Below are 26,434 nucleotides of genomic sequence, written 5' to 3' on the forward strand. Positions count from 1 at the left end.
AGTGGGCAACTTTCCATCTCAGCAGCCAAAACCACTATTCTCTTTCCTCTTTCAATGACATACCTGCTGTCAGTCTCATTACATACAGAGAGGATTCTACATGTGTGTGGATGCAGACCATTTTCTTTTTTTCTGATTCCAGTCTTTCTTCTGGACTTCCAAATAACATAGTGCATCATTTGTTTGTTAGAGCTATAATGGACCAAATGGATGACACCATCATCTGTTCAGGGCTATTATCTGAGCTCTCAGTCTTATGTTCTCTGGCTTTACTGTGCTGCTTTTCATCTGGAACATAGCGGTGGGCAATCTTTGTAGTAGCTAGATCAAAGATTTTTTGGAGAACTTCAGTGGCACAAAGAGTCGGAATAAAATGTTTCCACCTGCTTTTGTCTCCCAGATCCAGGTTTCTGGTCAGCCAGGTGGGTGCCAGATTAGAAAAAAAAATCAATTTTTGTTAAACTTTCACAACTGATTTTAACATGCACAGAGAGCACAGACTAAGTGACAGCCACAACACAGTTGAAAGTGACTCAGCTTTCTGAAGCTACCTAGTTTTATCATTTTGCAGTGAAGCTTTGAAATGAGTCACACACAGTAAAAATCACATTGGACTTTTTTTTTTTTGTCTCTACAGACAGCTCTAAGTTGAATTGAGAAGAAAAACTCTTATCAGATAGACAGATGAATTGAGTTTTTCAACAAACAAAACTGATAGTTTTTGTGCCTAGTGAAAAGGAAAAGGTGAAAAAAGAATATTACTAAGTGACACGAGAAGTGCAAAAATATTCAGCATAAAAAAAGCAAAGAAGAGTGTCAATTTACTCACCAGAGTAGTAAAAATGTAATGGTAGTACTCAGTCATCATACCCATGGCCAGAGCCTATAAGAGAACAAAAACCAAGTATAATGTAAATTTGCAATTAAAACTGATTTTAAGAATACAATGTGAACTGAAAGATGTTTTCATTCAACTGTTTATTTAACACTGCATGGTGGCTGACAGCTGGTCAATAAGACTGACGAGAAAAAAAACAAAAACATTTTCATTTAAAGGTCAACAGACACTGCTGATCAGTAGATGTCTCAAAAATACTTGAGTGGTTTACGAAAATGTTTTGGAAACAGTTGCCTCATTTTGTGTTCATTTGAGCAGAAATATGGTTTTCTTTATGCTTTTTTTATTTGTAAACTCCACAGGATTCAGCTTCATAAGAAACTAAACCCTCTTTGTCTTTTTTTTTTTTTGTTTTCACATATAGTGCTGAAATATCTGTTTTAGAAAGAAGCTCAAAGTAGATATATTTCACACAAAATGTGTTATTTACACTGATAAAAATGTGTTTATTTCACAGTTCCCTCACTTGATGCAGTACCTATAAACTGCTGCACCTTGTTTTTTTCAAACACAAAGAAAGATTTTTCATCACCCATATTGTAAGAAAATGTGGTTATGCGAGTTGCTTTGGTTCCTAAAATTTATTTTAAAACACAAGATATACAAAATAAATAATCTCATGTTTTACTTCCGTAACTCATTTCAAACTCCTAATAGTCAATAAATGTCTTAGAATGTATGGCGGTTGTGGCAGGTGGCCTCTCACACCGGACCTAATTGTGCTGAAGGTTTCTTCCTGTTAAAAGAAGAAATGTTCAGAATGGGGTATTGCTGTAAAATTAACTAGCTGAAATGTGACAATATTAAACTAAAATTATCTGTTTACAGATAGGTCATGTCACTCTTTAGCTCATCTGCTTAAAGAAACCCTACAAGATCATTGATAAAATGTTGACATACAAAGTGTAAATTTTTCAATTTATGTTCAAAAATAGTTAGGTTTTTTTTTATAATTCCAAGTCCAAGATAATTGTGTATTGGACTGAGTGGACTGTTCCTTACTCACAGAAGGACTTGTGACGGACAAGAGAAGTCTTATTAGTATAATTCACACATTTTCTATCAGATTAAATAATGGCTATTTCAGACTGTACGATTATATATCCCATGTGTTCATGGGAAACACAAATGTATTACTCTATCTATCCTTGTGTTTGCTTCTTGTTCACAACTACATACATTCGTTTATTTTTCAGAAAATAGTCATAGTGGTGTAGCAAAATGCCATTAAACAGTTTTATCTGCATTTCTTGTGATTCTCTTTAAATCATTTATTGTTTTAGGACTACAGTGAAATTCACAAAGAACAAAGGAATAATCTCCCCCCCTCCCACCCGGTAGCATTTCATTTAGCATATGCACAAAATGAGCTGACAGAACAGATCGTGCTTCTGGAACAGATAGGACAGTGACAGAGGACTGAACTGAACTAGAGCAAAGCTGACTAGAAGAAGTTCTGCTTCAGTTCACCCGCTTAACTAACACGTTGAAGATACACAATCAAAAGATTACGTAATAAAGTTTTGGTCTGTGATAGAGAAGGTTTGTGAAGACTGGCAATGTTAGAATATTCAATAAAGACTTCACTTCAATAAGAGCCATCTCAACTTTCATAAAAAATGACCTTCAGTTAAATGAACTCAAGATGCCTGTGAGCAGAGTTGGACATTCTAATTAAAAAAACAGTTTATTGTGCAATTGAGAGCATCCGTTAGTAGCGGTCAGTCTTCAGGATCTCATTATATATAAGGGGAGTAAAGGTGCACAGAGTAGAGAGGAGGAATCCAACAGGAGGCGTAATAAAGTGAACACACTATTGTTTTAGCACTCATACATAATGAATGAGGGATGTGCTTCTGTGTTCAGTCCTGACTTTACGAGGAAAATTATGTAAATTTTGTTCCTAAGTAACTTTTTAATTAAATGCGGAACATAATATGATAAAATTGCTCATTTATTCATCAATTTAGCTCCTCTCAGTTCATACATAGTAAATTCTGGGGGCAAATCATTTGCAAGTGTTTTGCTGAACACAATTTTTCCTATTACTTCTCATCAGATGGTTGTGAAAAAAGAAAAGTCTGTCTCTTTGTTTCTGCTACAGGCCCATGAAGGTATCTCAGCTCATTAAGGTGACGCCACCTGTTTCAGAATCCAGGCAGCCATCTCGTGTCCACAATCAAAGATGACATGAAACTCCTTTGCCTTCTTCATCTCCTTCAAAAGTGGCTTGGCGTCCTTGGTCTCTGTGGGCAGCTGACGGATCTTCAAACGAATGTTGTATCGTGACGGAGCCTTGATCAGCTCCTGCAGTCGAATGAGACCTGCGGACAAAGAGGACAGCATATAGCATGAAAGAGGAATGTTAAAGATGGAGCAAAACACTGTGTTTGATCTGTCGCCATTTTGAAGCATCTCTGATTCTAAGGGTTGCCATAAGAAAAAAAAAAAAACAGAATCAGAGTTTCTCAGCAGAAAAAGGCTCATATGCATGCCTTTCTAATCCACACTCTATTGATCCTCCTACACATGCTTGGCAAGCAAACAGACTGCTTCAGACCTATCAAGAGAATGCTACACCACGCCACCACATTGCTTTTAAACCAAAAGCGCAAAAACATAAAAATATAGGGGAAAAAAAAAAATCTCAATCTGCACCCTCCTACATTAACTCCCAATCTGACAGCAGCCTGCAAAATGTTGATTTGCTCCTTGTGTTCCACGACACCACACAAAAGCGCCGAATGGGTTCAATTTTACCCTGATGGAAAGCCGCGGTCAATTCTGCCTCTTCTGCCTTTTCACACACACTTCAGATGTGTTCTGACGAGAAAGAGACTGTTTGCCCAGCTTGTACTCCCTCCTCCCCCCTGTGGGGAGCCTGACGCCGCCGTCACATATTCAGCTACAATCTTCACCTTTCATTTCTCGACCGCACACTCAGGTAGACGGCTCTCCAGGAGACTCTGTGATGAGATTACAATGAGTTTCTCCCTCAGTAAAGAACTTCAGAGTCCAGGGATGAAAGGGGCTGGATTGATAGGAGAGATGATTACTTGTCATGGGTATAAAAATGGATGGAGCAGAAAGGATAGTTTGAGAGGGAACTGGAGAGAGATAGGATTTTTTTTTTTCGTTTTCTTCCTGTGGAACCTCTTTAAGTTAGCTCAGCCATTTTTTTTTTTTAAGCAAAGTGCTGTGTGCGCAGTTTAATGGCCTCACTGTGCTTACGCCTCGGTCTCCCCGAGGCCCGCAGAAAAATTGGTGTGAAACAGATCCATGCAAGTCTAGTTGTGAAAAGAACTACAGTAGGAAGGGATTCTAAACCTCCGAGAGTTGTCCCCAGGTAATCCCTGCAGATCCCCACTCTGGGGCATGTCTACTTCTCCCTGTTTTTGTTCGTGATGACACTTTGGGAGGTGTTAAGCAAGGGAAAAAAATCTGTCAAGGGAGCTCAGCGTTTGGGAAACACTGTCAGTGTGGATGTTTGTGAGCTCTGGCTAATGCCTTCAGACTTTCCCCCTGGATCTTCTAACGGCCGTGTGTGAATATTTTATCCCCTCCGATAGTTTTTCCTGCCAGCCGTCAGATAGACTCCAATCAGCAGTGCAAGGCCCTGGAGCATGAAGCTGTGTGATTACAGCCTGAGACTGGGACCGGGCGCGAAGCGGAGCGGGGCTATGGAACACGACTACGCAGCTGTCACACTTTTCAGAAAGTCAGGTGTCGTACAGCAGAAAAAAGAAAAGAAAAAAAAAAAAAAAAACATATCTAGACAGGAGGCCCGAGATACCTTCGACTGACAGAGAGGGGAAAGCGAGAGGTTATCTGCTGGAATCTTTCGGGGGCAATTTTAAAGGGATTTAGGATGTGAAAAGTGCCAAGCGCTGAGGAGTGGAGTGAAGAACAGTGATGAAGATGAGTCAAAATAATGCGGCAGTTGGGCTTTCAAGAGACAATCCGAGATTGTATTGGTGCTAGAATGCACCAGGATTGTCTCTTTCCTGATGCTTTTTACATTTTGTCATGTTACACCAACAAACTTCTAATTATTTTATAGAGGTTGTATATGACAGACCAACATCAAGTAGCTCATAATTTGTATGTGGAAGCAAAGAAATACATGGCTTTCAGAAATTTGTACGTATAAAAGCCTGGAGAATCTGGAGTGCATTTGCACTCAGCCTTCCTCTCTCCTGTAGAAACACCTTTCACTGCAATTACATCTGCAAGTCCTTTGAGGTACATTTCTACCAGCTTTTCACATCTGCCGACTGACAGCTTTGCTCATTCTACTTTGCAAAGTAGCTCAAGCTTGGTCAGATTACACAAAGGCTGTCTGTGAACATCATTTTCAAATCTTGTCACAGATTCTTAATTGGATTTAGGTCTGTACTTTTAACAGGACACTTCATGCACATGAAAACAATTGAATCTAAAGTATCACTTTGTATATCTGCTGATATGTTTTGAGTTCTTATTCTATTGGACGGGGAACCTTTGCCCCAGTCTAAGGTTTCTGCAGGTGTTGCTGTATTTTAAATGTGTATTCAACAACTGTCGTGGATTTAGCTTTCCATCTTATCATCCACTCTGACCATCTTCCCTGACAGTGTTGAAGAAAAGCCACAATCAGTTTGTACCATTTTAGGTTTTAGTTTTACATTTTGCATATCATTTAGATTGTTCATTTTTGGTCTCATATGTCCACTGGTGACTTGCGTCAAACAACAAACAAAATGACTTTGTAGTTCTCTTCCATAATGGATACCATTTTGTGGGAGTGTAAATGTTGTTCTGTCAAGAGATTCTTCCATCTGAGCTGAGGAGCTCTTCAGCTCCACCATGTTTGCAAAAGGCCTTTTGGCTGCTTTTTAAATTAATGCTCTTCTTGCAAAGCCTGTCAACGTGAGTGGGTAGTAATGTTGAGGGTTGTTTGAAGTTGTGCCATGCTCCCAATATTCAGATGATGAATTGAGCAGTAAACTTCACTCCAAACTATTAGTCTAGCCTGACTGCTGTGCTTCTTAGTTTTAAAGATGCCACTTGTTCGTACAAGGAACCCATTTTGACTAATTAGGTGACCTCTAGAGAAAATATCTTGCCCAAAAATTTGTTTAAGAAAATCAAACTGAAAGTGAGCAAAGCACATGTGCACTGCACCACTTCTTTATATTTTATTTTATAAAAAAATTTAATCTTTCTTCATGACAAGAAGGCTTAAGGGGTACGAATTGTTGTGAAAAGCAATGCATGTGGACAAAAGCAACAAATCAATGTTTTATATATTTAGTGGCACAATTACAAATGACAATTGCAGGGCACTATCCAATTGAGTGAAGCAGGGAATTAATTCATTAGACAATCTGTCTAGAGCCTAGAGTGCGATTCTCCTTGCGTCTCTTTGTAAATTACTTAGATTTAGTTGTCAGCCACATCACGCCAAATAGCTCATAAATTGAGGATAAGCATTTGAATATTGTCATCTTCTCCGGAGTGACTACACTATACCTCATAAATGTATCACTGTACTCAAGCTAAAATATGACTTGCCTTTTAAAATGCAGATTATGAGGCACTCCACAAAGTTACAGCACAGACAGAATAGCTCACAGACACATTTGATAGCCACCCTCGGAGATCAAGTGTCTCTGTGTGTTATTAATGGCTGTTGTCAGCCCCCACATACTACAGTTTTACATTGCATTAAGCTGAAGAGACACAGGGTCATTCTGGGTAATTTTTCTGAGTTTTATTTCTGTCCTGCTGTTCAGTCTCTCGGAAGACTGACATTGGCAGCACCTGGAGGACTAAGACAGAACAGTAAGCTATTGATTTCTGAATTAACTTGACAGGTTACAAAGAGTCCTCTGAACTCTTGGGAGCAGCGTGGCACTTTGCTGTTCATCTGCTCCCTGTTTTTATCTTTATTCTGAGACTTTTTACAGTGTAAATGTAGAGAATAAGGACAGACACCGACTGTACCTGTACCTGTGCTGTCGTCATAGACCACAGTGACAGTTCTCCACTTGAAGAAGTGCACCAGGTCGAGGATGGCTCTGCTGAGGGAGGAGAAGTCAGGATACAGGCTGACATAGTATGAGTCTCTGTTGTCAGACACTTGATGCTTCCATTTGGTCTGGATGTGGGGCACTCCCAAAGCGTTGCAGATGGACTGGACTGCATTGGCAGAAGAGCTGTGTGAGGGGCCAAAAATGGCTGCCACTCCAAGAGAAAGCTGGTCACATGCTGGCATGGAAGAAAGCAAAAGTGTACATAAGGTCAGTTTTCTTTTTCTAGTGGGACTCTAAATTTAATTATGCTTGATTAGATTAACTTCAGTACTCATTTTTCCATAAAGATGTTGTCACATGAGGAGAAGTGAATTGGTATTTATCCCTCTTAAAATGCATTAGCAGATATATATTATATGCCATATAATAATATAGTTATAATGTTATATAGTGCAATACATTAAAATATTGGGGGGCACAGTAATTGTACTGTGCCCTCCTACAGTTTGTCCTTTTTTTTGCAAAAAAAGAGCAAAATAATGAGTCTGTAGAAAACTTGCTACAAAATGAGTCTGTAGAAAAATTTAAAGAGTTAAATTTATGTTTTGCACATTTTTCTTTTTTGCTTGACTTTTTACTCACCTTTTCGGGAGGCCTCAAAGCTATCGAAGATATTTATTCTCTGGATGTCATAGGTCAGTGTGGTGTTCGGGAGCAATGTGCGGTTCCTGTTGATTGTGTTCAGAGCAAATTTGAAGGCTAGTTCCTCTGCTCCGGAGGGGCCACTCTCAATGGATTCAAAAATTCCCCCTAAAAGCAAAAGCAAAAAAAAAATAAAAGCAAAATAATGAGTCTGTAGAAAACACTATTGAGATGACTGTTGTTGCAGGAGGCCTCATAAAACACCATGATCAATTTAATTCAGGCAATTACAGATCAAACGGTGCATTCATTTTTTTTCCCCTAAATCCATAATGTTGATATCCATACTCAGTTTTGGTATATGTGTGTATTAAACAGATTTACAGTGAGGATAAGATGCTTAGATATCAGGGGATTTGCATTCTGTGGGAGCAGTCAGTGCAATTATAGGCAATTATCTGCACTGGGAGGTGAGATCAGGGTCGGATACCCTTCCTAAATTCTTTCGTGCAGACCGAGAGGTTGACTCTTACTTTTTGTTCCTTAAATTTGAACAATTTTAAAATAAAATGCAAGCAAATGAACCAAACCAGTAGAAAATAGAAGGCTGAGAGAAAGAGAGAGACAGAAAAAGCCATGGAACAATTCACAACGTATGAGGAGAGAGGAGACGATAAAGATCAGTCAAATCACAAATGAAGATACAATTAGGACACTAATGTCTAAAATCTTTATAAAATGACCATATAAAAAAAGACTGTATGAAAAAGCAGCATTTCAGCATCAGACAAATAACCGCTTCTACAAAGTAAGGTGCTGTCGGCTTCTAACAGCTCCCTTCAGACTTGTCAATTATTCTGGGCTGAACAGAGATGATTAAAGCTCCAGATGTTCCATCACCGTGATTTACTATCCCAAACAAACGGAAGCAGCGTTTGGAGCCGACTCACAAAAAATGTCCCACATTTTGTGATTATGTCAAAACTGATTTAGGAGGATTCATTAAACAAACACCACATGTAAAAAAAACAAAAAACAACAAAAAAACAAACATGTGGGTTGATTGCCATCACAGCCAAGATGCGCAAGACTTGAGCAAGATTACATTTTTATCAATCATCTGATGTCCAAACAGTAAGAGAGGAGCATACATATAAATTTAGAATTGAATTATTGAGAATGATGGCAGAGTCTCCTCACATCTACCTCTAGGATGGATGTGAAATCCCCCAAAAATTTGACAGTTATTGAAAAGTTCCTTTTTTAAGTACATCAATATACCAAAAAAAAAAAAAAACATAAAAATATATAGACTATCTACACTCAGACAGATGTTTTCACATCTTTGCTTCAAATAACCGTGATGACTTAAAGCTAATGGAAACACATCATTTAATTTGGAGATTTTAATATTACATCAAGCCAAATAAAACAAAACATTTTTCATATAGAAATGTGGGCTTAATGTAAAGTCAATTTTTAATTATTTTAATCTGACAAGCCCCACTGGAAACATTTGAATTTACAGATTCCTATATTTCCACTTATGAAAATAAACAGAATTTTAAAAAAAGAAACAACTATATTTCGACATGCCACACCTTTGAAAGTAAACCAAAATCTTAAGAAAGCTTATGGAATTCAGACTTAAAAGGGAATGTTTGAGAGTTAAAAGATGAAAGAGGGTAGTGAGGGTAAGAGCAGCTCTGCAAAATTCTCTTGGGAATGAAAGGGGAGTTCGGGAGTCCATCCACAGCTCTCCTCTTCTCAGAGGGCAGAGAAAAGGATTGACAAAATATAAACCGAAAAACTTTAAAGCTTGTTTACTGGTGCCGTGACATGGAGAGAAAATGAGACCGAAATATATACAGAAAGAGGGACATTTTTTAAAAAGATAATATAAAGAGAAAGAGGGGAAGTTGTTCTGTAATGGACATTGTAGCTATAAATAGCATGTGGCTGTGGCAGGGAGTGATGGAAAATGTGTGCAGGAGGCCAAAGAATATGTCATTAACCCAGGGAAGTGATATTTATCACTGTCACCACTGTGAAGCCATACTTTAGGGTCTTTTACTCTATTTTATTGTATTTTCATTTATACTGTGTATATGGATATACAGTGAAAGAAGATGCTCCAGTCCTGGATAGGAGTTATGGGTTACCTTTGCAGAGCAAGATAGTAAATGTTTAACTTTTGATGTGCAATTAAGGGAACTATTTTAATTAGTTTTCCTGTTTTAGCACTCCTTTCAGACGGCAGTATTACATCACAAGACATTCCACTGATAATCTTCAAATGATTGAATACCATAAAAGATGATAGAAATTATGTCTATCTGACCTAATACATAATTATTATATGAAATCCCAGGGGTAGCACATTGAACGCTGCAGGCATATTTCAGTGAATGTGAAGCTAAGCATAATGGTGTTAAATCATGCTCATCCGATTCCTTTCAGTCGCTAAATGACTTGAACATGATTTAACAGAAATCATTCAGTGGCTTCTAAAATTATTCATACCCTGCGCACATTACCAGTTTGTCACCTTACAACCTCAGATTTTAGAAGCAAAGTAGTACAGATATTCAAAGTGAAAAGAAAAAAAAAAACATTTGTGTAAATGGTTTTCAAAATGTCTTTCAAATTAAAATCCGAAAGGTATCGCATGAATAATCTTTTAGTCCTCGTTGGTGTGATATTTATAAATTAAATTTTAAAAAATTAATTAGGTCCATGTATGAAATTTAATCACACATGTTATAGCACAACTATAAATCTATCATAACATGGATTTCCAGGTAAAGTCAAACGGAACGCATTCATAAAAGCGACAGCCAAGAGGCCCAGGGTAACTTTGGAGAAGCTGAATAGATCCATAGCTCAGGTAATTGTTCACAAGACAACTATTCGCTACGCACTAACCGTTCCGAAGAAAACCATAAGCAGTCTCAATAGTTGTTTGCCACGATACAGTAGACACAGGAAAAATCTGGAAGGTCGACTAGTGAGTTGAGACAAAAATTTGTGTACCTGAAATCGATGGATATCACGCTAAAGGCAATATCACCATAGAGAAGCTTATTATTGGCAAGGCATCATGCTGTTTTTCTTCAGCTCACACAGGGAAACTGGTCGGAGTTTATATGAGAAAGAAAGCAGCTAAGCAAAAGCAAATCTGGACGAATATATGTTAGATGTTGAAATACCCCTAAAGACTTTTGACTATAATTACAGCAGAGTGTGGTTTCATGAAGGATTGACTAAGGGGGATGAATGCACACCACAAATCTCAGATTTTAAGATGCAAAACATTTTGAAATCTCTGGATGTTTTTATTTCAACTTCACAGTTAAGCACTACTCTATGCTGGTCTAATAGATTCAATTTCAAATAAAATAACAGCAACTAGAAAACAAATGGCTAATTTTGAGTTTCTTGCCACACTTAACAAGAATACTTAATTAACTTTTTTTTTCTAGATCAAATAGCCTCAGTATTGATTCCTGTGACTGATGAATCTGACATTTCCCCCTGAGTGGACTTCATGAACCTTTAACTAGACTTTCCCCCTTCATGTTGCTCGTGTTCTATTTTTTCCTTGATTAAAGTCTAATAATACTACCTCTCCTATCATTTCCTCCATCCTCCTCCTTGTTTTTGTGGTTTGTCTGATTGCAGGTGAATGAATTACAGCTGGGATAATCAGCAACTCTGTATCTGTCTGTGTGCGCGTGTGAATGCGTGCACGTGTGTGTCTGCGAGAGTGCTTCTGTTCCTGTGAACTGTGCAGTCAGACCGGGTGTGAATTATGGTGCAACTGAAAGCTCAGAGTGAGTTATGAGCTGAATAACCACCCGGATGAGAAAACAGGCCAGCTGATCCAAAGGTCTCTGTGTGTTTAGATGTGGTTAGGTGTGAGTATGCAATATGTAGTTTTGTGTGGGTCTGTGTGTGGAAAGTGAAAACATCAAAAATAAACAGAAAGTCAAAATGAAAATGCAAAGCAGGACAGTTGCAGCTGTCCTGCTTTGCATGAACCCTTTTAAAATTCTCCATTACATTAAATACCTCATTAAATAACTTTGTCACTTGTCTGTTAAATGAAAAGGAGTTTTTTGAGTAATACTTTTCATGTACAGAAATGTCCTTCACATGCAATCATAACAAAATATCAATGCGATTCACGTTCTTTTAGTACATTTTTTCGTTCACAAGCTGTTCGGAGAAGTTATTAAAGCCGAGGCTATTTTTTGTGACTTCAGAGCACTCTTGAGTCCTTGCAGAGAAAATGGCGTCGGGGAAAAAAAGGGTTATTTACACACCAATGAATAGAAATCCAGCCTGCTCTTTCCACCCAAGGTTGCTCTGTACAATGAGCGATGAAATTCAGATATGTTGCCATAGTGACTCATCTATTCTATGGCGCCTAGGCATTGGCAGTTTTGGAATCTGAGCACCAGATTGGTAAAGGAGGGGGTTATTGTGACAACATGAACAACTTGACTCCGTGACTAATGGTGAAGCAGTAGGAGGGCGGTGGGCTGTAGGGTGGCTGCCTGAGGCAGTTGGGCCAGGTATGGGCATGACGTCTCTCACTTTGGGGATCGAAGACCTCCGCCCACCCAGCGCACCCCTGTCCCCTCCCCCCCCCCATGGCCTGTTTCTGTCTCTCTCCATCTTTCAACAAGAGGGGATCAGTGCTCAGAGCCAATAGGCAGGAGGCAAAAGTGATGGGAACGCTCCATAAATATCACTGAAATTCCCAGTGGGAGTGCTCCCCGACATGTTTGGCGGTGAATGGGACATGATGCATGAAGGCCTGCGGAGAGTTGCCACCCCCGGTCATTAATCTGATGCTCCCCTTGGTAGAGTGGTGGAGTGACCTTTCTGTGCTGCACAGGGGCCAATTCTCTCTCTCTCTACCTGAAAATATATCCCCAGATATCTGGGCAGAGCACAGGGTATGCAGGACACTCACCTGTGCCGTTTGTACTTAATATAAACAGACCAAATAATAGGTGTACTGTGCAGAAAACTTCCCCTTTAACTCTCTGTGTGCCATTGCTCTACATGTATTAATTTGTAATTTGTTTTGTGGTGTGATGCTCTTTTCTATTTCAGTATACCTAAATGAACTTGAAATTTACCTGAAAAAAAAAATGATATTAAGAGGAATGCCAAAAATAACTAAAGACTTAATCGAACAAGGTGAGCAATTTATCATCATCTCAAAAATGACAAGTTTCTCCATAAGTTGCCACTAATTATCTTTAATCACATTAAACATTCATTTACTATGCATTATTTACAGCTTAATCTTCGGTTTCTATTTTTAAGGTCGGCTTGGTGGGTTATTAGGTAATTTGGCAAGAGATAATAAAATCGCAATGAACATAATAAATAAAGTCAGGATTATTAAAGCAATAATTAATGGCTAAGTGATCAGTAATAAATAAGTCATTGGCAATTATTATAAGTCTGCAGCTGGCTCAGAGTTATGAAGAACTGATTTATGAAGCCTGATCATTATTCATCTTATAGGGGGTATTTTGTATTTTCCAGGCACAGAGAGCTATTTTATACCACAATCAAGTAATTATGATACCTCGATTTGTTTTTCCAAACACTGTTTATATCAAACATAACTTCAATTTAATTTTCACAGTTTGACACCTTGAAATTGGCTTCTTTCTCTTTCGTAAGTTCCAGCTTTTTTTGATATGCCACCTTCAGTATGTCATCACAATAATGGTCCTCCATTAAACCATTTACGTACTTCTCAGGAGCTTGTACTGGCAATTAGTTTGCATGATAAGCTCAGAAGACACGCAGTTCCATCAGGAATGTGAAATACCTCCTCTAACGAAGTATTCTACATACTTCTCATTAAGCCCACATTGTTATTTTTATTGATTTGATGAAATATTCTAATATTAACTTTTGTATAATGAATTACTCTACTTAACATGTTTTACTGATTAAGCTGAATTCCACAAATGAGTAGGCTTTTCAGTAATTTTCTAATTTATTTTACATAACCAAGGCCGATTATGAATATAAGGTACAATGGCAAAAGTCGTATAATGCTTCAGCCAATGTTCTGCTCAGAAACCTTGGTTCTTTCCATCTGTATGAATGATATTTTGTCATGTAACCGCTCCCAAAGCATTGCTGCATACATTGGACATTCATTTATTGACACAATATTCCTTATGGCTCTGGCAGGATCACCACAATTAGACCCTTGGTGTTTTTAATCCTCAATTAAAAACACCATGATTGTAATCATGGTGTTTTTTTTAATTTAGCAATATTAATGATGTCAGAATTGCAGTGTTTATGCAAATGTTATACTTGGTGTTGAAAATCATACCAAATGTAATAATGAACAGATCAAACTGGACATTTGATTGTAATTGGACCATTAAAAATATGTTAAATGAGAAAACATTTACAATTGTGAGTTGATTTGCAAAATGCAGCTGTGACCCTATGAAAGTATTCCCAAATTGTTAGTCTTAAAGTGGTAAAGAAAACTATGAATGTTTGCTCGCTGCCTCATTTAGACAGATAACTGTGATGACTCACGTTTTAGACACTTCAGGTTGTGGCAGAGAATGAAAGGCAATGGGAGGGAAATACTAATCAATTCAACATTTAAGGTTGTTCATTTTTAATTTAATAAAACTCTTGAAGGCTGGCATGCTGTAGTGAAAGCATTACAAATAATACAATAAAATATACAAATGAATGAAAGCCAGTCACCAGGGTAACGCTTTACATTCAATGTTGCACCAAGAATCAAACAGTTGCAATATTTATGAAATGTTAAAAACGAAGGGTGATGCAGTCAGTAAATCAATGTCTGAAATTGATCAATGGAAAGCTAAACGATACAGTCTGAAAACTAAACACGGCATGATCCGACTAAATCTTGTTTAGCTTGTTGGGGGGTGTTTCCCACAGAACAGAATTAATCCTGCCAACCTAAAGCCTCTTGACATTAGAGTGGACTGTCACCTGGACTCTAAGCCTCAGGCTGACTCACACACTTGACGGTGCAAGTGTGAACACACATGAGCACGCATAGCAATGATTGAGACTAAACAAATCTGTCGGATAAGAAACTACTGAGTCTAGGGGAAATGTGACTGATGTGGGAATTTAGAGAGCACGCCTGCAGCATTCAGGGATACCTGCGTTCTGCTGCACTCTGTGTAATGATTAGGTTGTTCGTTGCCACAAGATCAATTTCATCAATCTCTTATAATGAGCACATACACAATCCTCAATTAGAAATGGTTGCCATGGCCATGGTTCCTGACCCGACTCCAAGTAGGAAACCTGTGATCGTGTAACATGTATTAATTCTCAGCTTTGGCAACAGATGTGCTAATTTCCTGGGCTCTTTCAGTTCATAATAACGTGCCAGCTCCCTCCTCAAAATATGTGCTAATTTGCAAGTACTCTTTGTGGATGTGCTAAACTACCAGCTGACATTTTGTGTGCTAATTTGTCAAGCAGGGACCCCTTTTTTGTACTAATTGAGCCAAACTGTGAGTACATACTTCCACAGGCCTTGAATTGCTGAATTCCTAAATGACTTCTGCGTGCTGGTGGTTTCCAAGCCCTCCACAGCTCTCGAGCTGCAAATGTGACTGAAAAGAAACCCTATCTGCTGTGAAAATAAGATGCATATGCGCTAAGAGCACATGCTTTTCGAAGGGAACAGGCGGACACACACAGATTTCACAGAAATGCAAGGCTGCTCTCAAGATTAGATGAGCTCTTTAAAGTCACAATGTTATAATGTCACTGAGGCATCATCAAAACACAAGTAGAAATCTAGGGTCACTGCAGTACTGTAATCAAGTGTTTTAATGAATTAAAATAAATCATAAAAATCTTCAATGGCATGCATAATTTAATTGCATTGATCTGATCTAGGCCAAGTGACAAACAAAATATTGCCTATAGATCCCCCATCAAGTAAAAATAATTATAAGTGGTAGATTCATTGTGCAATGGTAGATACATTCAAATACCTAACATTTTGTTTCCAATAATCTCAGGTAAACTGGAATGATAAAAAAAAAATGATGAATGAATGAAATGACCAAAAACCTAACAATACAGCAATAGTATTCTTGCAAATAATTGCCAAAAATTAAATAACTAAAACCATCTTTTTTGTTGGTGTGATTAAAATTAGCACTGCAGCAAAACTAGCTGCTAAAACACAATAAATATGCAGTTCAAAACTCTCACTAACATTTAAAGCTGTAGTATTTACGTTTTATAATGATTATATTTTTTACATGTTTGTTAAAACTGTCACAGTTTTGTGACAGTACATTATGAGACAGATGATCACTTCCACCCCTTTGATGTCTGAAGAAATGCACTGCTCCTGGTCAGAAACAACCAATCAGAGCCAGCAGCAAAGTCTCAATGCTGTCACTTACCCTCACACACACACACACACACACACACACACTTCTAAATGTGTAAATGAAAGAAAAACTACTTTCCATTACAGGAAAACCATTTATCTGCTGTGATCAGTGGCTATGCTAACTAGTCTGAGCATTCACAACAGCATGACATTGTGACTGACAGCCTGAGACACACATCTGGGCTCTGATTGGTTGTTTTAAGTTTGGGAATACTGCAAGAAAGCTTAGAAGTTAGATTTTTTCTCAAATTAAATTTTCTCAAATTATGTCTCCACATCGTGACAGTTTCAACAAATATGTAAAAAAAAATTGATGTATTTTTAAATAAGTGACATACTGCAACTATGTAGGGATCAACGATTAGTTGTAACAATAGCCTTTATTTTAGAAATATGTATTTTAGACGTAAAAACAAAATATGTTTGGTTTATGTTTTACTTTTAATAAACTACTGTCACACGGAAGTCACCGTGTTGTTCAAGATGCAATGCATTCTGGTTAAATTATACAATACTGGGCTTGATTGGCTAGCTCCATCCAGCCGAAACAGCAATTAAGCCTTTTCCATTTGAAACTGAGCACATTGAAATTGGTGGGAATGTAGAAGTCACAAGAGGTGATGAAAATGAGGCGGACCAGACGGAGGAAGAAGAAACAGATGGCAAAAGAAACTGGTGTTGGTGCTGCTGTCGCCACCTTCAGCTTCATGACTGAAACAATAAACGACACGTACCTCTGATCGGACTGTGTGATCCGGTGAATAGCTCTGTGTCAAGTCTGGTCTTTGGTCTGTAACTCCCGTTTAGTGTCTGATCTTCACATTCAGAACGCCGTCTCCCCCATTTTATTCCCTTTTGTTGCTTAGCTCTCACTCTTTTGAGAGCCTCCGCTCACGACGGAACGTTTCGATTAGCATGGCAGCCTCGTCGCTGACTACGCCTGAGAATATTGGATCGTACCATTGTGTGAGAGCAGAGAGGGGGGATGACACAACTGACAGGTGAGTCCATTTCCTCTGTAAATGTGTCGCAAAACCCATAATAAATATAACTGCGACCTGTAAAAGAGAAGCAGCATCTGGCTGAAAATCTAAGTTATTATGTAATAATTTATTATTATTATTATTATTATTATTATTATTATTATTATTATTATTATTAGGGGTGTGTTTGGTAGATTTGCTTTCGGATTCATTACTATGAATTTATTTTTACTTGAGGTAAATGATTAATTTACCTCAAGTAAATTAACCATTTGCTTTTGTTAAAAATTACAAGTGATTCAAGAGAAGTGATTCAAATATTATACAAAAGTGAGAATGTCTGCTAACAGAACAAATGATAAGATTAAAGGACTGTAAGGCTTCTCATTAGCCATTCAACTGTGCAACTATTGCTCAGTTGAAAAAATGGTGGCCTCCATGTGTGAAAAATACAGCAAAACATATATTTTTTTTTGAAGTAATTGTGAGTTTTTATGTATTACAAACAGCAATTTTTAAGTTAATAAGAAAATTACAAGACATTTAGGCCAACATGTTCAACTAATTGTGGATTCATTGAAAGGGATACAAAGACATTTGAACTTTTTGAAACTATTTATGTGCAGCAAAGACTTTGCCTGAACCTACATATATTTTAACCACATCTGGGGCACACACTGTGGAGGAGGTGAATCCGTGACTGTGTGGCTCACAAGCAGGGATGTATTTACGTGCAACCAAAAAAAAAAATAAAAATACATGCAACATCAAAATTTATATTTCTATTACATTTGTAATATGAAAACATAATATAGTGGTTCTCCTGTCTGCTCTCAGTGAGGGCTGTGTTTGCTGCACGACAAGGCTGCTTTCAGACTGACCACCATAAGTGATTGGGAGGTGGAAGGGAATCGCGGCAGCACTTACTGCTGGCTCTAAATCCAGCACAATTGGTGCTTTCACGTTTTTCTGTCAAAAAGTCTCTAATAACACAATAATGGAAGGTAGAACGTTGTGACTTTTTCAAAACCCACTCAAAATGATCAGTGATGTCTTACACAAACTCCTCCCCCCAGCCAATCACAGCTCTCACAAGCTCCTCCCATAACAAAATCGACAAGGGAGAATGTAAATTACGTTTCTAGTGTTTATGTATGTAATGTTACAAAGTGATAAAACAAATGTGTGGCAGAAAACATTGTAAATTTCATTTATTATTATTATTATTTTGAGATACACCAATCATTCAAATAGTTTTATTGTTCCTCTGTTAATTAACTTGACTGACTCTTCATCAGTAAATACTAAGAATAAAAAAAATATCTAACTACTGGGCAAGGAAATTTATTGCAAATACTCAATATCTATAATAGGTTTCACAGTGTAATAAACACAGAGGTAATGTCATCAAAAACAGTATTTGTTCAGTCAATATTGTTTGCACTATCCTTCAATAAATGTCTTGCTTACAAACTAAAACCCATTTCATACAAAAAAAAGACATTTTTTTCTGAGAAACACACAGAGCAAACAAAATAAAAATCCCAGACAGTGGCTCTAATCTAACAGAAAAGAGAAACAACAACACGGTTCCGGTTGGTGGCATAATGCAGCAGTGCCTCAGGAAAATCAGTCAAGCCTCAATAAATATTTCCTCTCTGTTGTTTTTCCACAGGGCACTTCAGAAATCTTGTCTCCATATCTGACATATGGAAGGGGTTTCATTTCTTCATGTCTTTTTCAATTGCCCAAACATTTTGTGATAGAATATTAAATCCAGAAGGCATTGCTATGGATACAACATGTTTTTATATGCAACAACCTCAGTCATCTGACATTGTAATGAATAACACTGCAAATGTGTGTTCAGCAATAATACATATAAATGTGGCATTAAAGTTTGATGAACTTTTTATTACAAATGTGGGATGAAATGTTTTGTTTCAGAAAATGAAGAGGGCTCAGTAAACATGCATTTGTTTGGAAAAAATAGGTTTAAGAACCTCGAAGCTTTCACACTTTCTACATCACTTCACAATAAAGATACATATTCCCTAAGCTGCAGTCTTATGATATGGTTCAAGTAAATATAAACCTCAGAACTGCAGTCAAAGGGTTTTGCTGTGAGAAGAAAATATGTGCATTGGCTTTAATGTACAGCCCATTGGGAGTGAGAAGGAACTCTTATTTAATAGAATGCTTCCGATGGCTTCATGCCTCACTCGTTCCTGTCGTTTCTCTGTCTTTGCCTCATCTTTTCCAATCCTTCATCAAAACACACACACACACATGCACACACACCAACCAGCGTTCTCAGGCAAGAGCACATCACAGGGTGGCCTCTGCAGGTGACAGATGGCAACCTCACAGCGCTGCTCACTGTAAACTGAGTTTTAATCAAGCCTAAGCACATGTGAGAGATGCTAATTATCCACTGCAGGCTAGAAGAGTCCAACCTGGAGAATACTGTGACTATGCATGTGCATCACTGGTTCATTATCACTTTCCCCTGTTGCGATAAAATCACCATTATTGGCATTGCAGATGAGAAGTGCGAGGCAGGATGGACTGTCTGGTGCATCCCAGGATGCAAAGACCCTGGAGCACCATCGCTCAGCAAAACAAATATGGATAAGGACTCTGCTAACACTGATCCTGCAGTCTTAAAACAAACTGGCGAAGTTAAGCATGGGGAGCTCAAGCTGTCTCTATGCCATGAAAAAGAATCTTCAGGCACATTTTTTCAGCAGAATGACGGGATAGATTTGCAATAAGAAGTTTCTAATAAATATGATGTTTAACAGACCTTGACATGAAGCTGAAAAGTTCAAATTATGTTGTTGCAATTAGGCCAAAGCAAATTATACAGGACTCTATTGTCCTCTTTGCTCCCTTTGTCGCTCCTCTTCTCATTTTCTGTTCTCCTGCACATTAAAATGGCCCTGTACCACACTCTCCATTGTAATTTGGATCAAAATGTCTGTAAAATTAGACTTTCTTTCATGTAGCAGGGTAGATGTTATCTCCCCTTAGAGCCAAAGGTCAAGAATTAATTCAGAAGCCAGCTCTTTAATTCTCACAGCAGGATTTTTACAGGGTAGAAGGAGAGAGAAGGGAAGACTGAGAAGGTTTTGTTAATCGGTTTAGTATAATCTTTAATCTTCATATGTATATTGATCCATTCAATCATCAGTTTTTATCTAGGTAATGAACACAGATATAGCATTTAAAACACAATGCATTCCATAAATATTAGATATTAATATATAAATATATGTGCAAAATTAAAACTGTGACTGAGAGATTTAATTTAAAAAGTATTTGTATTATTCATCAAAGGTACAACGCCTTTCAAAATAAGTTGCATCCATTTAATCATTTCACACTTTGAATGTGAAACTTTACATCAAGCTTTAATGTATTTGTTATGATTTTTGAAGATAGACCAGCACACAGACAACTCATTGATATATGAAAGGAATATTCTACATGGGTTTCAAAAAATGTTAACAAAAGCGGAAAAATGTTCCATTTATATTCAGCCCCATTATTTTGTAGAACCAGTTGTTGAAGTTCATTCATTTTGGTCTTTGTGCTCCACCAGGTCCGTTAACCAATTTCAGGACCTGACCAGAACCCCTCAGTGTAAATTACCTTGAGAAATAATGACATTTAGTTATATATAAAAGCAGGCTTTAATGCCCAAAAATGGTCAATTCCATTCCATTCCCATTACATTTCCTGTCTAGCGCTGGGCCACCCACAGCTCACCTAGATAAAACCAAGTGAGGCAAAGATTATAATTTCCTGAGGGAGTCTTCCCAAGGGATCAATAAAGTCAAGTCTAAGTCTCTCTCTAAGTCTAGATTGTAGCGCCAGTTTAGCTTTTTATTCTTCTCTGCAATCTTTACCCTAAAAGGGTTGTCAAATCAGTTTATGTATGACTGTAAACAGGCACACTTAAACATGGTCATGTAAGCTGCAGCGTGTGTGTGAAAGCATTTGAAAGAGGCTACAAGAGTTAGAGGAAAAGATAGAACCTGTAACACATCTTTTACTGCAGTTATAGTGGTAAATTTAGTAAAATGGTTCCTAGCAAAATAACCCACAGTATGATGCTGCACCATCATATTGTGGTGCAGCATCATACTGCACCACAGTATGATGATCTACTGCACCCTGATTATGTGTTCAGGGTGTTGCAAAAGGATTTACTTTGTGACTCAAATTTGGGAGACTTCTGAGGGTAAATGAGACTGAATGAAAATTTAAAAATATTTCTACAGCATAATCCTCTCTATGTGTTAGTCTATCATACAAAATTCCAGTCCAATTGAAGTTTGTGATTGTACAAAAGGTTCATATGTATAAAAGAGGTCTGAGATCTTCATCAAGGAACTGTGTTTCTGCACTGGAGAAGTAGTTTTAAGACAAATATCATATTTGTACACAAAGATTTGCATATTCAAATGTATTGTAGACATATCATCAATGTAATCCTTATGCAAAACTTACAGTTTATAGTCGGGATTGTATTCTTTTCTTTAGGATTTGAAGGGGCCACAAAAAAAAAAATCGAAGTCTACACTGTGCATGTCAAATGAGGATTTATGCTGTTGTCTTTGAGCACACTAAGACCAGAGGACAGACAGGAGCACGGCTTGATTGAAAAAAGAGGGAGAATAAAGTAGGGGACGGACAAGGAGACAAGCCGAAAGCCAAAGGGAGCGAAAGGACAGTGAAGGACAAATGAATAGAAACGGGCATAAAAAATAGCGAAGGAGACTGAAAGTGCACCATGTCGTCATACTGTCTCGTCTCAACCTGTCAGACGGTTTTAGAAAACAACAAGCTTCCACTTATTATGTCGAAACTAGAAAAGGAGAAGCAGAAGTATGGCAGCTGAAAGGAGGAGAATTATGGACTGTGGAGGCAGGGAAAGAAAAGGAAAGGGAAACGTGGAAAGATGGGTGGGTGGGGCCCCAAAAAAATGGATTAGCGAAGGAAACGAAGAGCGAAGAATTGAGAATAAAAGAGGTCACTAGAGGCAGATAAAAGACACTCAATTAAAGCCCTGAATGGATGGCCCATTAGACCTGAACAGACACCTGCCCCCCCTCCCTCCACGTTCGCTCTGCCGCAGGGCAGGAAAATGTCAGCTTCTGGTCTGAGTTCATCAGCCTCCCATGTTGTTCAGAAGCAAGCTCATGATCAGAGCTGCAGGTACACTTTTGCTGCAAAGGTGTGTCAATTTTTCCTCACTTGTTCTACAAACACACAAGCAATTGAACAGCAGCAGAGAGAGTGAGAATAAAGAAAGAGGCCTGCAGAGTGACTCTTGCAAAGAAAATAGCCAGAGGCAGACGAATGAAAAGAACAGACCAAATAATGAAGCCCCTCAAAAACAAAAAAAAAGTGTGCTCACTTTGTTCTCTGTAAACAAGGATCATTGAGGGTAAGGGAAAGAGAGACAATGAAGATGAAATTGGAAGAAAATAAAAAAAAAGGTTTGCTTTAATCTTTCTCCTGACCTTCTGTCTGCAATATCTCACTGTTTTTGACATTTAGTCACACCTTGACAGGCAGAAAATTTGAAGTCTTCTGTCATGATGAAAAAGAGCCCACATCTCTGTACATAAATCTGATAGGTGGCTATGTAAAGAAAACAGCGCTGGTGGGTTGTATTAAGTCTGATCAAAATCCTTTGTGCAATATGAAAAAAAATTTGACTAAGTTTATTTTTACTCTGCAGTAATGCTGTTTATGGGGGAAAAAATAGCAACAAAATTGAAAAAAGTTTATGACATGTTTGTCATAAACTTTTTTCAATTTATGACAAACATGCCCCACAAGCAATGACAGCAAAAACACAGTTGAGAATAAGCAGAGCAACATGTGTAGGAGTAGAAAGACATGTTCGTTATAAGTGGAACATTTCACATATGTTTCACTTGTTACTACACAGCTTAAGCGTGTGAAATGTTGGAAAATATTTCACATGAGAATGATTTTTGCCATGTGTTTCATACTGTACTACATGGTATACTTTTCACATGGAAATACTATGCAGAAAATAATTTAAAAATGACAGAAATGTTACCATACATTTCTGCATGTAAGACATGGAAGTATTTACGGAAATATTTCACACGTAGGTGGTATTCCTAGAGGGGCTTAAAATGGTACATAGTACCATTTACAAATGTTAAATACATGTTTTACTTGTAACTGCAACATTTCTTCATGATAACATTTCATGATAGGAGATGGGTAAATGTGTGGAAGGTTTTCTCAGTTGATTTATGACCGTTACTACACAGTACATTTCTGCATGCAAAATCTACTTATAAAAACATTTAACACACAGCAGTCTTGTCATTTTAGAAAAATACAAAATACAAAAATATGGAGCCAAATAAATAGCGTCAAAGTTTTATCAAACTGTTAAGCCTTCCACATAGAGATAGTTTGAATCATCTCTAAAAGTTGCATTGACTGTCTAAAAAACTATTTTTTTCTCTTTTTATATCCTATTCCTATCCTCACATCTCAATCCACTAATTACTTTGAGACAAAAACACTGGAGAGCAAAACATTACTTCTCAAAGAGAAACAAATGGCAATACAAAAAAAACTTTGAACTGGGGAGACATTCTACAAAGCCCTGGTGTGTTGTAGACAAAGGAGCGCCATGCTGACTCAAAGAACAAGATTTTAAGTAAATCCAGCCTGAATATGTGCACCCACAGAGCACGTTTCTCTCTGTGTCCTTGGTTCAGACAGAGAAATGTTCTCACCTCCAACGGGCTTTTTCTATCAATCGAAGCCTGAATTCTGTCCTCTATCCTTTAGACTGTTGCGCCACTCCTCTTCAAAGACCTTTATTCAGCTGGAAAGTGAAAACCCAACCTGATCAGGGTCTAACATCATAGCAAAGAGAGCCAGAGGGCTTTTTGTAATCGATTGACTTCAGAATCTCACACAGTTTGGACGTCAGAGATTTCATTTGTGGTGCATGTGGCTTCAGGTTTGTTTACTCTGGCTGTGTGCTTGGAATAAACATGTTTATGTCTTGGTTCACAGGAAGCATTTATTTGTATACAGGTGTGGTGTGTGTATATGTATATATCTACATGCTTAGATATATAAACTTGTAAAGATGTATATATAATCACAAAGGAGGGATAAATAATTGATGCATATTCATAACACCATGAGGTAAATGGTTATGAAGTCAAAAGCATTAGCCTAATAGAGTTCAATTGAACAAATACTGAGCAAGCATGCACTCTTGCACCTATCACTATTGTAGAGCTTCAGATCTGAAAGATGGTAAGCTACGATTGTTTCTTCTCATGAAACTAATCAGTAACCTAAAGCAACCGGAATTACTGCAAGTTTCTTTTTTTTTTTTAGAATTATCACTTTCCATCCACAAACTTCAATATATTTCTAGATTGTTGTATGAGACAGATCAACAAAAAGTAAACAAAATTGAAATAGAATTTTTTTTTTATCTTTCACACCTGCAAAAAAAAAAAAAAAAACATCTAAAAATGTGATAAGCCTTTGTGTTCTTCCCCCAGGCTCAATACTTTGTGGAACCACCTTTCACAGCAATTGCAGATCTTTTGTGGTATATTTCAACCAGTTTTGCACATCTAGAGAGTCAGCTTTTTTTTCCCCATTCCTTGCAAAACAGCTCATTGTCCATCAGATCAAATGAAGCATGGCAGTGTTTTGCAATTTTGAAGTCTGACCACAGATTCTCAATTGAATTTCCTTCTGGACTTTGACTGGTCCATTCTCACACATGAATATGCTTTGATCACTGTTGATTTTTCTTTATGTTTTGGGCTCTTTTGTTGGGAGGTGAATTTTTTAAATGTTTTGTAACCTCTGACAGTTTTCTTTCAGCAGTTGCTTTCACCTAAGATTATTGTATTTTCATTACTCAAAAATAGACCAAAGCTTAAAACAATAGAAGCACTGTTCAAGAAAGCAATTATATGAGTGAAGTCTTCTACAATTTCACAACTGTAATATTTAGGCGCAACAGAATACAATGACTTTTGATCGTTTAACTTCAGACATACTTCTTATCATATGAGATTTTGCATAAATTTGTCCTAAATTTGTTCTAATGTAAGTTTTTTTTTTTTAAACATAGAGCTGAACGTGGTAGCTGTTAACTACCAAACAGATGAACAACACTTGGACAAAATGTGATGTCTCTAAAAGCCCGTAAACCTTAGAACAATTTAACATGAGCTTAGTAGTTTTCAGGCTACACTTTTAAGGCTCATGTTAGACATTATAAGGCAACTCCAATGCTTCCGACACTAATTAATGCTCTCCTTGCCATTTTAAGTAGGTAGTGTAATGTTGTTGCCAGACCTTTTCCAGTTTTGAATGATGCATGTAACTGTGCTCCTTGAGATGTTCAAAGAATGGAGTACTGCTTTAGTTAACACTGCTTTAAGCTTCTTACAAAAATTGTTTGTTCCTTGGTTTTTGTGGTCCAGTATTTTTTTTCACTAATGTAATAAACAAAACAAAAAAAACATGAGGCATTTGCAAAACAGCCATATTTATGCTGAGGTGGGCTCTGTTTATTCATTCAGTGACCTCTGAAAGCAGTTAATTGCATTCTTTATCTGAGGTATCAGAGAAAAAGGAGCTGAATGCAAATTTACATCACACCATTTGATTTTTATTAGAACATTTAAAAGAACATTAAGAAGAGCTGAAAGTGAAAGAAATCAGATAACTATAGATTTTATCTTGATTAGAAACTGCAGAAAAATAAGATTACTTCATAAATTGTCAATCATTCACAAAGAAATTTATTCCGTGCGCAATTACACACACTTGCAGTACACGTCTACATTTGTTTTTCTCATGTTTGTTTACCTTTTTTCTTTCCCACAGATGGGAACCTGTGATACATGAAAGACTGTGGCATCTGGGACTTTGCATTGCTTATTTGTTTTTCGCTGCCTGATTCTTTCCCTACTTTTTTCATTATTCCCCTTAGCAGCATTTCGATTTGTATTGATTTCCACCATTTTACAGTTGGTCGAGACACACAGCTAATAAAGGCTAATAAAAACACATCCCCAGCTTAATTTTTCAAAGCAACCACAAGGACATTAGTGTTACCAACGTGTTTCTCTTCTGTTAAAGTCTTCTCATCTGTATTTGTAGTCGCAGGCAAATTTGCAGCTCTCTTAATACGATTCCGCTGACATTTATTCAGAGATGCAGTGCATGACTCCTGGCCTCCCACCACATTTCCACAGCAAACTCCTCTCTCCTTTTCTGTCTCTCCTCGCGAAAAGCCATAAGGAAACGGCAATAACGGACCAGAACTGAGAGTGGGCTGAGAGTGGACTGCTCTGAGGCAAACTAATCTATCTTTACTCTGTATCTGCTGGCC

At 37.6% G+C, this 26,434-nt stretch overlaps 1 protein-coding gene across 3 annotated transcripts in view; it reads right to left on the reverse strand.

Annotated features, from left to right (window-relative positions):
• LOC129375259 (glutamate receptor ionotropic, kainate 2-like) overlaps nucleotides 1-26,434 on the reverse strand; it is an 82,787-nt gene that overhangs the window by 50,039 nt on the left and 6,314 nt on the right. For 2 of the 3 annotated variants that reach the window (XR_008607614.1, XM_055054216.1), the window contains exons 2-5: nucleotides 7,555-7,722; nucleotides 6,884-7,147; nucleotides 3,041-3,222; nucleotides 830-883 (exon numbers count right to left, since the gene is read on the reverse strand). Coding sequence is in view for 2 of the 3 variants with exons in the window: in XM_055054216.1 (XP_054910191.1) it covers nucleotides 830-883; nucleotides 3,041-3,222; nucleotides 6,884-7,147; nucleotides 7,555-7,722 (668 nt within the window). In the remaining variant the exon portion in view is untranslated. The remainder of the gene's footprint in view (nucleotides 1-829; nucleotides 884-3,040; nucleotides 3,223-6,883; nucleotides 7,148-7,554; nucleotides 7,723-26,434) is intronic. The other variant, XM_055054217.1, reaches the window with a different exon arrangement.

Source organism: Poeciliopsis prolifica, unplaced genomic scaffold (assembly GCF_027474105.1).
Source record: "Poeciliopsis prolifica strain line A6 unplaced genomic scaffold, Auburn_PproV2 SCAFFOLD039, whole genome shotgun sequence".
In the NCBI taxonomy this organism is placed as follows: Eukaryota; Metazoa; Chordata; class Actinopteri; order Cyprinodontiformes; family Poeciliidae; genus Poeciliopsis; species Poeciliopsis prolifica.